Genomic DNA, 14,866 nt, shown 5'->3' with positions numbered 1-14,866 from the left:
TGCAACTTTCTTTCACACAGACCCTTTATCTCTAGGTCTGGCTGAGCTTTTCATGGTGAACAGAACCTTTTTCTTACTCACATCGTGTCGGATGCAAAAGTTTTGCTTCCGTTACTGCATCCGACACAGCATTGCTTTGCAAATTTATTGAGCTTGTCATTCTTTGTTTTAACAAAACAATTTTTGCTTTTTCATTGTATAATTTTAGCCATGTTTTCTGGGTTCGGCGGCCATCTTGTTTCCGCGCCTCTACAATCTTTCCTTGTTTTGTGCTATGCACTCGGGGTGGGGGGAGACATTGTAGTGGCGCGTGTGGCCGCCATCTAGTCTTGCTCAAGGATACATTGCGATCGTGAACCGAATATCCTAACCGTTAAGCCATGCACCTTGGTCTTATATATGAAATTACAAAACAATGAAAGGTGTTAGAGAACAGCTGTTCTGTGGTCCATCCCTCACAATCTAACTTGGAAAAAAAGTTCCATGTCAGTCAATCAGAACCAACTGAGCTAGAACTCACAATTTATAGGTTCATTACTTATTTAGGTAAAACATTACCCTCTACACCATGTAAATTTCATTTCTGATTTCATGAAAACATTATTTAATGTTTATTTCTTTGCTTGTTTATTTCAGGTTTTTAAACAGTTCCAGCCATGCCCATCCCTCCACCATTGGTGACTGGTGTGTCCCCTAAGGAGGGTCCTCCTGGAACAAGGATCACAATCAGAGGTGAAAACCTGGGACATGATGCTAAAGACCTTGTTGGTAAGCCTGTTTTTAATTTTAATTGTTGTTTTTCTTATCTTGGTAATCATTCTGGAATGTTTTGGAGAATGGAAGGTTCCAGGGAATCATTCTGGTGAATAGAATCTTCTTGTCCCAGGGAACATTCATATTTCAGGGACCATTTTGGGAAATGGAATGTTCTAGGAACACTCCAGTTCCTGGAACATTTCCTTCTTTGGAAAATGGAATGCTGCAAATGAACACTGGGGTGTTCTGTAGCACTGGGGTGTTCTCATTATCTTTAACCTTGGTCACCATCGCCTCTTTCCTACCTTTGTCCCTTTAGCATTTAAAATGGCTGTATAATCTACCATATAAACTGGCCAAATAATCTGTTTTATGTTCCAATTGGCTATGTCCAGCCTCTCACACCTAACCTACATTGTCGTTCTAAAGCAAAGCATATCACATCATTGAAATCAAAGCTACAAGTTAATGTATGATGAATTCAAAACCAATGTGAATAAATAAGCATTACATTTGACAGAAATCTGAATGCTGAAAAAGGTTAATATACATACACTCCAGTCATTATCTTTTATATATACCCTTACATACCCCCTATTACACACCTCTTTACTAATTCTCCAAGACTCCCGAGTTAATTTCTAACTCCTGTTGTTTTGTATTTTCAGGTTTAAAGATTTGTGGTGTCGACTGCCTGTTATCAGCAGAATGGAAGACTTCGAGTAAAATTGTGGCTCGTACCGGCCCCGGTAAAGGAAAGGGAGAAATCATCGTAAGCACAAGAACTGGTGGTGTTGGAAGTTGTACCGTTGGCTTCCGTGGCTATTTCATTCAAATAGGTAACATGTCTGTCTTGTTTTAGACTCGCAGGAACTTTGTAGAATATGGCTGTCTTTTATGTTGGAGATGTTGTTAGACTTTGTTTTCTGTGTATTCTTGTTGTTTTGTCCCCTGGGTCAGTCATGATTCAGCAGACTATGATCAAAGACGTTCCAGCTGTGACCATCTCGTCTTTCATTCAGACCTAACATATCTTGGACTATGTTATTCATCGTGTCCTTTGTTTTCTCTTAAGAAAGTAGAATGTGTAAGTTGCAGGAGATTTAACTGTTATTTCTAGCAGGTCAAACAACCACACTGAAACCGGTGAATTATTCGACACATTTGTTTACAGGAGATGTGTGCAAATGTCATTGTGAAGACACACACATATACATATACACATACATAAAAATAGTGCCTCAGTAATTTATTCTAACTCATGCTAGCAAAAAAAAAAAAAAAGAAATAGAAAAGCAAAAATAAAACGAATGAATGCTCTGTGTATGTCTCTGTCTCTCTCATTCTCACTCTCTCTCCCCTCCCTTTGTATATATAAATATATATATATATATATATATATATATATATATATATGATTGATCGGTAGCCACTAAAGCTTTTTTTTATTTTCTCTCTCTGCTTATTTCTGTGTTCCTTTCTGTCAAAGAGCGTCGGCTCGAAACGTAAAATACTTTCTCACATCCCGAGCGTTAAACTAATACATCTGTTTGTTGTTTATACACCCATCTCTGTTTTTTGTTTTGTTTTTTTGTAAATTCCATAAATATATATATATATATATATATACAGGGTGGCCCAAAAGTAGGTTTACAGTTATCACATAGGTGCTTTAAATTTCTTTTAAAACAGGCCCACTTCAAGAATCTGCAATCTGGATTGATGAATCTCAAACAGTTTTGTCAAATCTTGGTCGTGGTCGAGCGTCTTCTCCAATGTTAATCAAAGACAATGAAGATCCTCTTGGTCTTTCTGATGAAGGAACACAGTAAGTTAAAATTAAATATCAGAATTTCTCAGTCTTTTATGCTTGGTGATCCAGATTCCTTCCTTTTTGGAATCTCAAGAGCATCTCTCGTGTGATTTGAACTTGTGAATTCATGTTAGATTAATAAATCCAGCCAATGTGGTCTCTTGTTTTGTCAAGCATGACGTAGTCAGAGGTGGAAGGGAGGCAATTTTTTACCATTCTCAGGAATCTCCAAGACTGGCAGAAGGTAGAGATGAAATTCTTTTCAGGTCAAAGTTCTGTCTGGAATACTGGTAACAGAGTGAATCCTTCTAGAAGCACCCAAGGCTTAGCTGCTGGGCAATGGGTAATGGATTAAGTTTACCAATCAACCAACTGGAATGGTTCCTTTGACAGGCTTCCACACAGTTTCCATCTACCTAGTGCCATCCACAAGATTTTAGTTAACAACAGAAGACTTTTTCCAAGTGTAAATTATTAATTAGAATATAATAATTATTCTGTAATGTTGTTGATGTTATTGCTGTTGTTTCTGGCTGTGACTGTCATCTTTGCTTTTGATGTAAGGTGTCTTGGACTACTTTATCCAGTTTTTACATCTTTTGCTTTCTCCCTCTCTTTCTTCCCTTCTTTCCTTTCTTGTTCTCTTCTTTGTAGTTCTCCTTTTCTTTCTTTCTTTCTTCCATGATTCATAAATTTCTGTTTTTCTAAATAATTTTTCCAGACCAAAATTTAAAGAAGACGAATTGCTTGAGATGTTTCCAGAAGGTAAGTTGATGAATTTTGTTCTTTCAACTTTTCTTTTTAAAAGGATAGTAATGAACGTCGTGAGTGTACAAAGGGGGAGAGTTATTCTGTGTAGGGGGGGGGGGGTTACTGGATGTAGAGGTGCTTTTACTACATGTAGGGTAAGTTAATGCATCTAGGGACAAGTTATTGTGTGGAGAAGGAGTTACTGCATGTAAGGATAAAATATTTAATCTAATTATCATTAAATGTAATACCATACTGCCATACACACACACATATGTATATATGTTTACTCGTATTTTGTTACTTACAGTAATAAGCTGGTGGATTCCCATGCAGCTTTTATATTTTTAACACTGTGGACCCTGCCCAATGGTATCTGCCCAAGTGTCGAAACCATAATGATATGTTTGAGCAGCTGATGATGGGAATAGATTTGTTATGCATCAACTGTGAATTTCTTATCTCTTAGTCTCATTGTCCTGGGTTGTCCTTTATTCTTGTAAAGTGGAAAGTGTTTGTGGAATCATAGTTTGTGGGGATCACTTTGGCATCATTTGTTTTTTTTCATAGGTAACTTAGTTAGGCTTAGATATTGGTGTCTAGTTTTGTGAGGTTCTGTGGCATATATAATATAAATAATATATATATATATATATATGCATATATACACAGATACATGTACATGCCTACATATATATGTATATATACATGCATATATAGGTACAGGACGTCAAAAAAACATGAACAAAATGAGAAACGAGAACATAAAAAGCAAAAGCATGGAAAACGAACTTTTTTTCGAACAGTGAAAGAAACAAATAGAGAAACGAGACAGGCAACATAAAGAACAATCCCTTCATCAGTTGTCTCCTGTGTTATCTACTCCGCGTTTCGAACGTTGGGACAAGATGCGACTTCATTAAAACAGTCCTTTCCGCAAAGCAAATTAAATAAAATTTTGGATTTTTTGTGGAGTGTTAAAGTGGTAACAAAAACAGGACAGTAAGAATAAAGCAGTAAAAACAAACAGTGAGGGTTGTTAAGCCATAATGAGATAAAGTGGTGAACGCTGGAAAAATGACCATACATATGTGTGTGTGTGTGTGTGTGTGTGTATTTGTCTTGTCTTTGTTTCATTGTGGACTTCATCTTTTCTTTCCAACATTTCTTCTAGCTTCTGGTAAAATGTCTTTGGAGAATTTTTCACCAGCTTGGTATCTCTTGGAGAACCATCACTCTACAAGGTAAGAGAAATTCTTTTATTTTTACATTGCATTTCTGTGTTACTCGGAGAACACCCAAAAAGGAGCTTTGATAAACCTTCTAGAAATAGCAACCAAATCTCTCTCAAATCATATCTCCCATTTCAAGGACAGGTCACATAATGTAGCTCTTGACATCTCTAATAATGTAGGATGGTCATGGCTTCAATGCTTTTGATTAGGTTTGACCTCCTGTCTTTTAGCAATATCTAGATGTACCTTATGTTATGAGTCCTCCTCTGTTTCTAAGATGTAAAAGGGTACATATATATATCAACACACACACACACATATACATACATGCTTGCTCAAAACCTATTTGTTCTTTTCAGTTTTGATGACTTGAAAGCTGGCCTTGGTTACATGAAGCGGAAAGCAGCCCAGAGATCTGAAGGACCAATTGCATTTATGAAGTCAAATTTATCCTCAACTATCGATTGCTTGTCAAGTTTATCAGGTATGACATTAATTTATTGATGCACTCAACCAGAACATTCGACAAAATCCCTTGCAATATGTTAGCTACGACCCTTTACTTCAAATGCTGCCCGTGCCAACGTTACCTTTCATCTCCTACCCACTGACTTTCTTTATATTCTGTATATGCCTCATGAAATATTTCTTCATTCATTGGATTCACTGGATTCCAACAACATAGGGACGCTACATTAATCTCCTACATGTTGGTTTACTATTTCGTTTGTGGCATGGTCCACTAAAGGAGCTTCTTTGTGATTACCACTGGATTATTTAGATCCATGTATTGTGCATTACACACAACACACACATGTACACATATATATATGGTTTAATTTCTATTGTTTTCAGCTATGAATAGAATGTTTGCTACTGATGATATTCGTGGTGACTGTATGAATTCATATGCTGTTCTCTTGATGCGTAAGTACCGTTTCCATTTCACCAACAATATCTTAGTCTTTTAAGGCAGCGAGCTGGCAGAAACATTAGCATGCTGGGCGAAATGCTTAGCGGTATTTCATCTGTCTTTACTTTCTGAGTTCAAATTCTGCCGAGGTTGAATTTACCTTTCATCCTTTTTAGGGTCGATAAATTAAGTACCAGTTACATACTGGGGTCAATCTAATCGCCTCCCCCAACCCCCCCAAAAATTTCGGGCCTTGTGCCTAGAATAGAAAAGAATATCTTAGTCTTTTATTTATTTATTTATATATTCAAATAAATAACCAAAATATCAACAAATCAATTACTTTTAATTTCAGTTTCATTTATCTAATTTTTATTTTTGTTTATATTTATTTTAAAATTTTCTTTTCACTCTAATTAATAAACTTAATTAATTACTTTTTTTTATTTTCAGAGGCTAAGTCATGTGCTGATGGCTTGTTCCAAGAAGTTCTCGGTCGCAAGGATAAAGCAGATTCCACACGCAATGCTCTCAGTGTTTTACACAGATTCAAATTCCTATTCTACCTTCCTCTTAATATTGAACGCAATATACAAAGGGTAAGTGTGTGTGTCATAATTATCATCATTTAACATCTTCTTTTCCATGCTTGCATGGGTTAGATGGAATTTGTTGAGGCAGACTTTTCTAAAGCTAGATGCCCTTCCTGTCACCAACTTTCCCTGTTTTCAAGTAAGGTGATATATCCCATCGCTCGACATGTTTTCTACAGAAGTCTTCCTGACCATATGGTTTCAGGCTCACTTGCACTGTGTAACACTTTGGGCAAGTTTTTTTCTACTATAGCTCCAAGCCTGACCAAAGCCCTGTGAGATTATTTAGTGGATGGAAACTGAAAGAAGCCCATTGTGTGAGTGAGAGAGAAAGGGAGTATGTGTTTGTGTGTATCTTTGTCTTGACATCATGTGATGGTTGTAAAAAAGCAATGTCGATTATTTCCAGTCTTCTACGGGAAACCACCTCTGGCCATGGGGAAATATTACTTTGCTTGGAAACAGGTCAGGGTTGGCTGCAGGAAGAGTATCTTGGTCATAGAATGCCTGCTTCAACCATTTCTATCTGAGCCCTGCAAACGTGGATAAGTGAGGATGATAAGTACACAGTTGTGAATATGTATGTTATATGTATATATATATATATATATATCATAATGAACTTGCATGGCCTAGGGTTTTGGATGTTGGGCTCATGACCATACAGTTTTGGGTGATGTGTCGTGTTCTTGGGCAAAGCACTTCATTTTCTGTTGCATTAGAGTGCAGAACCAGCTGAGGGAAGGTGTCTATGTTTGCACAATTGATTACACAAGCACCTAAAACAATTAGTGAAAGTATGATACATGCTAGCAGCAGTTCATATTTGCTTGCAAATGGCAACTATCATCATCGTAACATCATCCACACTTATATATATATATGTATGTATGTATATATATATATATATATGCATACGCATGCATACATATCTGTATGTGTATGCATGTCTGATGATGATTCAGATGAAGCTGACAGTCACTGCCCTCTGAACTTTTATCTTGAACACCTGAATTATGATCTCTTAATTAACAGCTTAATTAAACAATGTAATTATCTTCTTTCAGGGAGACTACAATCTAGTCATTAATGATTTTGTTCGAGCAAGATCACTGTTTGCTGATACACAGGTGCAAATATTTAAGAAAGGTAAACTCTCATTTTTCTTTATTTACTGATTGCTTTGTTTACTCCCTTCCGTATTTTTTACACTCTCATAACTTGGCCAAGTTGACCAATATATTCAGAAGAGATATAAGAATATCAACATATTAAATGTGATTGTGTGTGTAGGCATGGCTGTGTGGTAAGAAGTTTGCTTCCTGACTGCATAGTTCAAGGTTCAGTCCCACTGTGTTGCACCTTGGGCAAGTGTCTTCTACTATAGCCTCGGGCCGACCAAAGCCTTGTGAGTGGATTTAGTAGATGGAAACTGAAAGAAGCCTATCGTATAAATGTGTGTGTGTCTTTGTGTCTGTGTTTGATACCTCACTACTGCTTCACAACCAGTGTTGGTTTGTTTATGTCGCCATAACCTTGCAATTCAGCAAAAGGAACTGATAAAGTACCAGGCGAAAAATGAATTACTGGGGTTGATTCATTCAACTAAAAACTCTTCAAAGTGGTACTCCAGCATGGTCACAGCCTAATAACTGAAACAAGAAAAAAAGTAAAAGATACACACACACATACACAAATATACATGTACACACACTCACACACACTCAGTTTATGATGAATCCCTGAAGGGGATGAAAGTACTCAATAAATAGCATTTATCCAAATTCTGACTGCCTTCTTCATTTAATAATATAATATACTCTTATACATATCTCTATTTATTATGTAAATACTTTTTATATCTCACTCTGTTGCACCTTGAGTGTCCAGGCATTTAATCATTATATATTGTGATGTGTGTATATAGTATTATATATATTATATGTATATATTATGTGTGTATATAATACGACTTGTAACGCTTCTTCTCGGCAGTCTATAAAGAAGTCGAGGAACAAATAAACCTGTTCCGGAAGATGTTACATAACAAACTCCTGGAACTTCCAAACTCTTTGGAGGAACAAAAGAAACTAATACGGTAAGAATTCTTGTTGTGTGTGTGTGTGTGTGAGAGAGATTGTGTTCTGAGTTTAAATCTCACTGAGGTCATCATTACCTTTCATTGCCAACCACTTTACAGAGTGTATTGGGTGCATTTTACGTGGCACCAGCACATATAATGATTATAAATATATTTATAATCATTTCATCATTTTATGTCTGTTTTTCCATGTTAGCATGGGTTAGATGCATATATAGTTGACTGCACCTCCACATTGTAACTATTTACAAATAGATGAATGAGGTCTTGTTCTACAACTGGATGCCCTTCCTGATGCTAACCCTTACCTCCTTTTTCAAGTGAGGTATTGCCTATTCTACATGACTTCAAAGGCTTGAAGTTCCTGGATGATTGGTTGAGAGGACAATGGCTTATCCAACCAACTCATACCAGCATGGCAAATGGATGTTAAAGGAGGAGGAGCCTGATGTTGTCTTTTCCCTAGTTTTGATAAATTGTTTGTCAATGTCTGTGTATGTTTCCCCTGTAGATACCTGGTGAGTCTTGAATCCGGAGGTGAACCTGCCTGGGAATGTCTCAACAACCAACAGAATTGGTTGATGACCATGTTGTCTCATTGTCGCAATGAACATATTATAGAAGGTAGTTCAGCATTTATCTTTCCTATCATCCATCATCATCATTAATTTCGATTTTTTGCATTTTGCGGTAAATGTGATGACGAAAATAATTGTTTGATAGTAAATTTTAACTTGTTTTTTAAAAAATTTGTTTTTCTTGGAAAAAGGTAAAAAACTGAAAAAAGAAGATTGTACGATTGAAAGGAAGCAGACTACACCAATGTCTCCACACCAGACTGGTTATGGTCGCAGTAAGTTCTTTCTTTTAGTCTTTTATTTCAGATAAACCAATTCTTACCCTTCCTCAGATGAGCCTTTTTGTGACTGTCATATTTTTCAATATTTTTTCTTGCCAGATAAATCCAGCAATCTTACTTCAGTACAGGACCAGTCAACAAGTGAGTTAATTAATTGAATTCTTTGGTTAATGGTTTGGGTGGTGGTGGTGAGATCTAATGTGGAGATTCTCAGAATTATCGATACTTTAGCCAGACATTACAATTTAAAAGGGTAGTAACACTCTTATCCACCAGGCCACTGACATTAGTTTGTCTCTTGGAGAATGTAAATACTAAAACGAGATTGATTGTTTGGAAAAATTATTATCTTGCTTTGAACTTATTTAAAAATAATTTTAAAATAATTTGTTGCAGCCACTCGCTTCAAGACACCACAGAAAGTTATGTTCATTGAAGAACTCAATGATATTGTCACTGAGAATTTTCCTGATTTTTGGAAACTAGGACATGCATATTTTGCCGGCAGTCTCATTCATAAAGAAGTAAGTGTTTTACTCAGAATATTTTTCTGGATTTTGTTTTGATGTTCAGTAACCCCTGATCAGCTTTACTTTGGGGTATACAAGCATTTAGGAGCACCCCTAGGGATCAGTTTCACTTACAATTGCTTAGAATTGTCCCTATTGACAGTTTTACTTACAAATGTCTAGAATTACTCCTAGAGATTGGTTTTACTTCTGGATATACAAATGTTTAGAAGTACCTTTATAAACCCATCACTCTTTATTGTATGATTGATGTTGTAGTTGTGACTCTCTGGTATTCAGAGCAAGGCATGCTGTTTGGAGATTTGATGACGACGGTTTTAGTCAGCAAGAATGATGACAGGACTCTGTCATAATTTTGTTTGTGTTGGGGTTCCTTGAGACATGTAATTTATTTTAAGGGTTACGCAAGGGTTTATATATATATATATATATATATATATATATATACATTGGAATGTTTTGACTATATAAGTATATTCAGCCTAGCTATTGAAAAGAATAAATGTTTAGATTTTTCCAGTGCCCTGAACATGCCAAGTGGCTGTGCAAGCTACTCCACTGGTCTGTTAGTAGTAGTAGTAGTAGTGGTGGTGATACCAAAAGTAGTAGTAGTGATGGTAATAGTTTTTGTGTCATTGTTATTTCACTTTAACCTGTCTTTGTGATGTTATATTAATTGGACATTTTGCAATCGTTCTGCTTCAGACGGGAGACAAATCATTCAAAATTGACTCAAACAAACATTTACAGTTCAAGGTAAAGACTTCTTATTTAAATATATCAGTAGACTTACCTACATCTCTCTCTCTCTCTCTCTCTTTCTCTCTCTCTCTCTCTCTCTCTCTCTCTCTCTCATATATATATATATATACACTCACACACCTGTATAATTGTAGATATATATTCTTTTACTTGTTTCATTGCCAGAGCAGCTGTCTGGCTTCCGTGCCAGTGGCATGTAAATGGCACCCTTTGAGCGTGATCGTTACCAGTGCTGCCTTACTGGCACTTGTGTTGGTGGCACGTGAAAAAAACATTCGAGCGAGGTCGTTGCCAGTGCCGCTGGACTGGCTCCTGTGCAGGTGGCACGTAAAAAACACCATTTTGAGCTTGGCCGTTGCCAGTACTGCCTGACTGGCCCTCGTGCCGGTGGCACGTAAAAAGCACCCACTACACTCTTGGAGTGGTTGGCATAAGAGGTAGACCCAAACTGTATGGAACTCAGTTGTGTGCATGCATGCATGTACGGATGAATGAAGCATGAAGATCATTCCCAAGTCATACAGACTTGTAAGGGCCAGTTTACCAGTTCCTGTGGTGTATGAATTCATCTCCTGGATGGGACACCGGTCTGTTGCAGGCTTTCTCCTCTTTGCCAGCTGAGTGGACTGGAGCAGCGTGGAATGAAGTGTTTTGCTCAAGAACACAACGCATCACTCGCTCCAGGATTTGAAACCACAATCTTACAATCAAGAGTCCAATACCCTAACCACTAAGCCATGTGCCGCCAACATCTGTGTGTACATCTGTCTATATGTATATTTTCTTCCGCATCCTTGCAATGAAAAATATTGAGCTGCAAATGATGTTGGCAAGCATTACGATCAGTTCTTTGCTAACGAGCCATCCTGACGAGTGAAATAAAACCTTCCTTCTTTGTAAAACTGGCAAGGAGCACATCTGGTTGTCAAACAGTGCCTCAATAACATATCCATCCAACCCATGCTAACATGGAAATACAGATGTAGAACAGACAAATATATATTTATTATATTTATTTGCTTATATGATTATTTTTCTCACAGCAAATGGTGTCGGATGTCATAACATTCTTTGCCAATCTGGTCCGTGCTGCGTTCTTACCGGAGTCTCTGGAAAATCTACCGAGAGAAGAACGGGAAAAATATGGAATCTGGCCAGAAAACAAGCAGGAGATCCCTTTTGCCTGGCTGCCACACTGTGTTCGATGTGTTCGGTAAATATTTAAACCTGTTAATAATATCTAATTGATAATTACTAGAATCTCTATGGTGGTATAACCCTGGGTCAGCCCTGATCCAGCAAACCTTTGATTGTTACTGTCACCATTTAGCCCTGATCTATGGTTGTTGTTGTTGTTTAGCCACAGGTCAGTGGCGATTGAGCTGAGCTATGATCAGTGGTATTCCAGCCTTAACCAACTTGTCTGCTGTTTTCCAGTCACAGTGTATCTAGGACTACATTATGCTCCGCATGTTTAAGACAGTGGTTTTAAGGATATTCGATGGCTGTTTCTATCAGATTAAATGACTGCGTAGAGATTCCTTAGTAGGCTCATCACTTAATTGATGGTGTTGTTGGTGGTAGTGGTGGTGGCTATGGCTGAGTTGGTCGGATGCCTAAGTCTGAACAGAGCTGATCTGGGGATCTACACAACAAAAACAATCATCATCATTACCATCATCACCACCACCACCATCATCACCATTATCATCCTCACCACCACCACCTGTATCATCATCTCCACCATTATCACCATGACTACTACCAACTGCATTATCATCATCATCTAAACAATTCAATACTTCGCAAATGCGTTCTCTATATTCTTCTTCCATTTCCCCTTCAGTTCCTGCGTTTCATCCCTCACCAATCTTGATTTGCCGACTGATTCTACGGATCTGATCCAAGAACTGGCATTCGATATGCGAACCCACTGCATGTTTACATTACTGAAACAGGCCATCACAGGTGAGTGCTGGAGAGCTCCTCCTTTTTTTAGTATAAAATTTACAGAAATTAGAGAGAAATTCTTCAAGAAATAGCAGGAAAAAAAAAAAGAAAATAAAGTAAAACTAGGGAAAGTGGGTGGGCAAGAACTGTGGCCAGAAAAAAGGGCAACAGAGGATTGAAAAGAACAATGGAATGGATTCCACCAGAGGGGACTGAGATGGAGGTGGAATGTCTCCTTAGCTGGTAGGATCAGATTTATGTCAAAAGAGTAATGACCAACTAGATTGCTATCCAGGTAATATCATCCGTAGAAGAAAGGATATCATAATAGATGTTGTCAGTGGTGGACTGGGTCTAAAAATATTGGTTGCCAGGAGACTAAGGGGGCCCACCCACAGTTGATTGAGGGGTGGTATTGATGAATACATGAGGGTGATGATGATGGGGTGGAGGTACAAGAATGGTAACAGACAGGGAGAGGCTTGAAGAAGGGTGTGTCCAGCAATGGACTGTTGTGTGTTAAAGGAATCAAAGAAATCAATTGAAACCCTTGGAGATGGTATTCCAGCATGGCCACAGTCCATTGGTTGGAACCAATGAAAGAATAAAAGAACCATTGTGTTGTTTTTGGTATGTTTTGTTTATATTTTTTCAAAGTATTTTTATTATTTTTAGATGTGGAATGTCTACACACCAAAGAAACATGGAATGTTGAAGCTGACGATGAATATGGCGGCACAACCCAGCTTGTAAGTAGAGGATTTGCAGAGTATTATGGAATAGTGTAGAGTATTCTAGTACTGTAGAGAATTACTGAATATTGTAGAGAAGTGTTTCTCAACCAGGGTTCCCTGGAACCCTAGGGTTCCGCAAAAGGTTCCTTGGGGTTCCATGAGAAAGAGTGAGATAAGTTAGTGCTAATTTCATGATCGTAATATTACTATACATGTGCAACATATTATTGTTTAGTGTAATATTGTAATATAGACATCATCCTAGCTAACTTATGTTATCAAAAAAATATAGCAACCATATATATATATATATATGATATTTACCATGTGAACTAGGATGAAAAAAATATGAGAAAGATATGGTATATAATTTTTTTGTGCGGGGTTTCCTTGAGACATGTAATTTATTTTAAGAGTTACACAAGGGTAAAAAGGTTTAGAAACACTGCTGCAGAGTATTGTAGAAAATTGTAAGGTATCATAGAAAATTGTGTTGTACTGTGAGTATAGTAAAATATTGTAGGAACATATTCTGAAATGGGGAAATGTGATAATGCTGTATACAGTACTATGGAATAAATGTATAGATTTTTAATCAACACTGTATGTATAGACAAGTGTAAATATGATGTCTTTGTGGACAGAAAAAGAGAGATCAGCTGAACTCAGTCTGGTTTCAATTCCAGCCACCATTATTTGTTAATTCTGTCTAAACTAATCCATTGTCTCCTGTTTCAATTCCAGCCGGCGTTATTTGAAAATATTGTCAATGAAACAATTCAACATTTACATGAAGTTGTTATCCAGAACAGAACCGGGGAATATGAGGTAAATATTGTTGTTGTAGAAGAGGGTGTGAAAGTGTAGATAGTCATCATCATCATCATCATGTAGCATTCCCTTTTCCAAGCTTCCATGGGTCAGATAGTTTTATTGAGGCAAAGATTATCATTTTTTAATAAGAAATATTTAAAATTTAATGATGATATTTAACGAAATTGATAAAGAACCATACAAATTCAGTCATATTGTTATATAATATATTTATTTCTTTATTGCCCACAGTGGGGACAAACAAGGACAGACAAAGGGATTAAGTCGATTACATTGACCCCAGTGCGTAACTGGTACTTATTTAATTGACCCCGAAAGGTTGAAAGGCAAAGTTGACCTAGGCGAAATTTGAACTCAGAACGTAACGGCAGCTGAAATGCTACTAAGCATTTCGCCAGGTGTCCTAACGGTTCTACCAGCTTGCCGCCCTGATATATAATATATTTAATGTGAATCATCATCATCGTTTAACGTCTGCTTTGAAATATGTGTTAAGTGAATACTAGTTAATAGTGTTTCAATATTTTGCTGGAAATCAATGCATTTTAACCTAAAACTACAGCATCCTTCCCTAATTCAGCATCCATAATACTCAAAATCATTTCAGATGCTTGTTAATCTCTTGGATAGCCACATATATCCCCCCCCCCCACCTCATGGGTCACTATTGACCACTTTGCTAGGCCATTGTATATCTAGGACTACATCATCTAACATTTTCCTCTCTTTTTAAGATGTGTAATTTGAGAAAAATTTAGCTGTTTTTGTCCATGCTGGTGGGACAAGAACTATGGAAACAGAACTGTCAAAGGCCCTTTCAATTATGCTTCTTAATCTTGTTTATTTCCAGATCTTCAGCCAGCAGACAACCCAGAAAGAAGCCACTATGCTGTGTACCAAACTGCTCCAAGCATTCTCTGTCTGTCTCCACAAATTAGCTTTCCAACAGCCTCAGTCAATTGGAGACACAAATAAGTTAGTCTTCCTACGTTTTTCACTTTACTTGTCTTTCTGTTTGTCCTTCTTCTTGAGTTTA

General features: G+C 37.2%; 1 protein-coding gene across 2 annotated transcripts in view; it reads left to right on the top strand.

Moving 5' to 3' along the window:
* The window catches only part of LOC106869208 (exocyst complex component 2), a 37,952-nt gene that overhangs the window by 4,055 nt on the left and 19,031 nt on the right, over window positions 1–14,866 (top strand). For both annotated transcript variants that reach the window (XM_052974930.1, XM_052974931.1), the window contains exons 2-21: window positions 637–768; window positions 1,425–1,595; window positions 2,449–2,584; window positions 3,291–3,334; window positions 4,494–4,563; window positions 4,914–5,038; window positions 5,410–5,481; window positions 5,921–6,066; window positions 7,128–7,209; window positions 8,056–8,158; window positions 8,673–8,785; window positions 8,931–9,014; window positions 9,120–9,161; window positions 9,417–9,544; window positions 10,256–10,306; window positions 11,356–11,525; window positions 12,159–12,280; window positions 12,938–13,011; window positions 13,741–13,824; window positions 14,681–14,805. In XM_052974930.1, coding sequence (XP_052830890.1) covers window positions 657–768; window positions 1,425–1,595; window positions 2,449–2,584; window positions 3,291–3,334; window positions 4,494–4,563; window positions 4,914–5,038; window positions 5,410–5,481; window positions 5,921–6,066; window positions 7,128–7,209; window positions 8,056–8,158; window positions 8,673–8,785; window positions 8,931–9,014; window positions 9,120–9,161; window positions 9,417–9,544; window positions 10,256–10,306; window positions 11,356–11,525; window positions 12,159–12,280; window positions 12,938–13,011; window positions 13,741–13,824; window positions 14,681–14,805 — 2,054 coding nt within the window. In that variant the 5' untranslated portion in view covers window positions 637–656. The remainder of the gene's footprint in view (window positions 1–636; window positions 769–1,424; window positions 1,596–2,448; window positions 2,585–3,290; window positions 3,335–4,493; window positions 4,564–4,913; window positions 5,039–5,409; window positions 5,482–5,920; window positions 6,067–7,127; window positions 7,210–8,055; window positions 8,159–8,672; window positions 8,786–8,930; window positions 9,015–9,119; window positions 9,162–9,416; window positions 9,545–10,255; window positions 10,307–11,355; window positions 11,526–12,158; window positions 12,281–12,937; window positions 13,012–13,740; window positions 13,825–14,680; window positions 14,806–14,866) is intronic.

The sequence above is a fragment of the Octopus bimaculoides genome, chromosome 20 (genome assembly GCF_001194135.2).
Source record: "Octopus bimaculoides isolate UCB-OBI-ISO-001 chromosome 20, ASM119413v2, whole genome shotgun sequence".
In the NCBI taxonomy this organism is placed as follows: domain Eukaryota; kingdom Metazoa; phylum Mollusca; class Cephalopoda; order Octopoda; family Octopodidae; genus Octopus; species Octopus bimaculoides.
The sequence above is the reverse complement of the archived record's forward strand: the minus strand, read 5'-3'. Positions and strand labels throughout refer to the sequence as shown.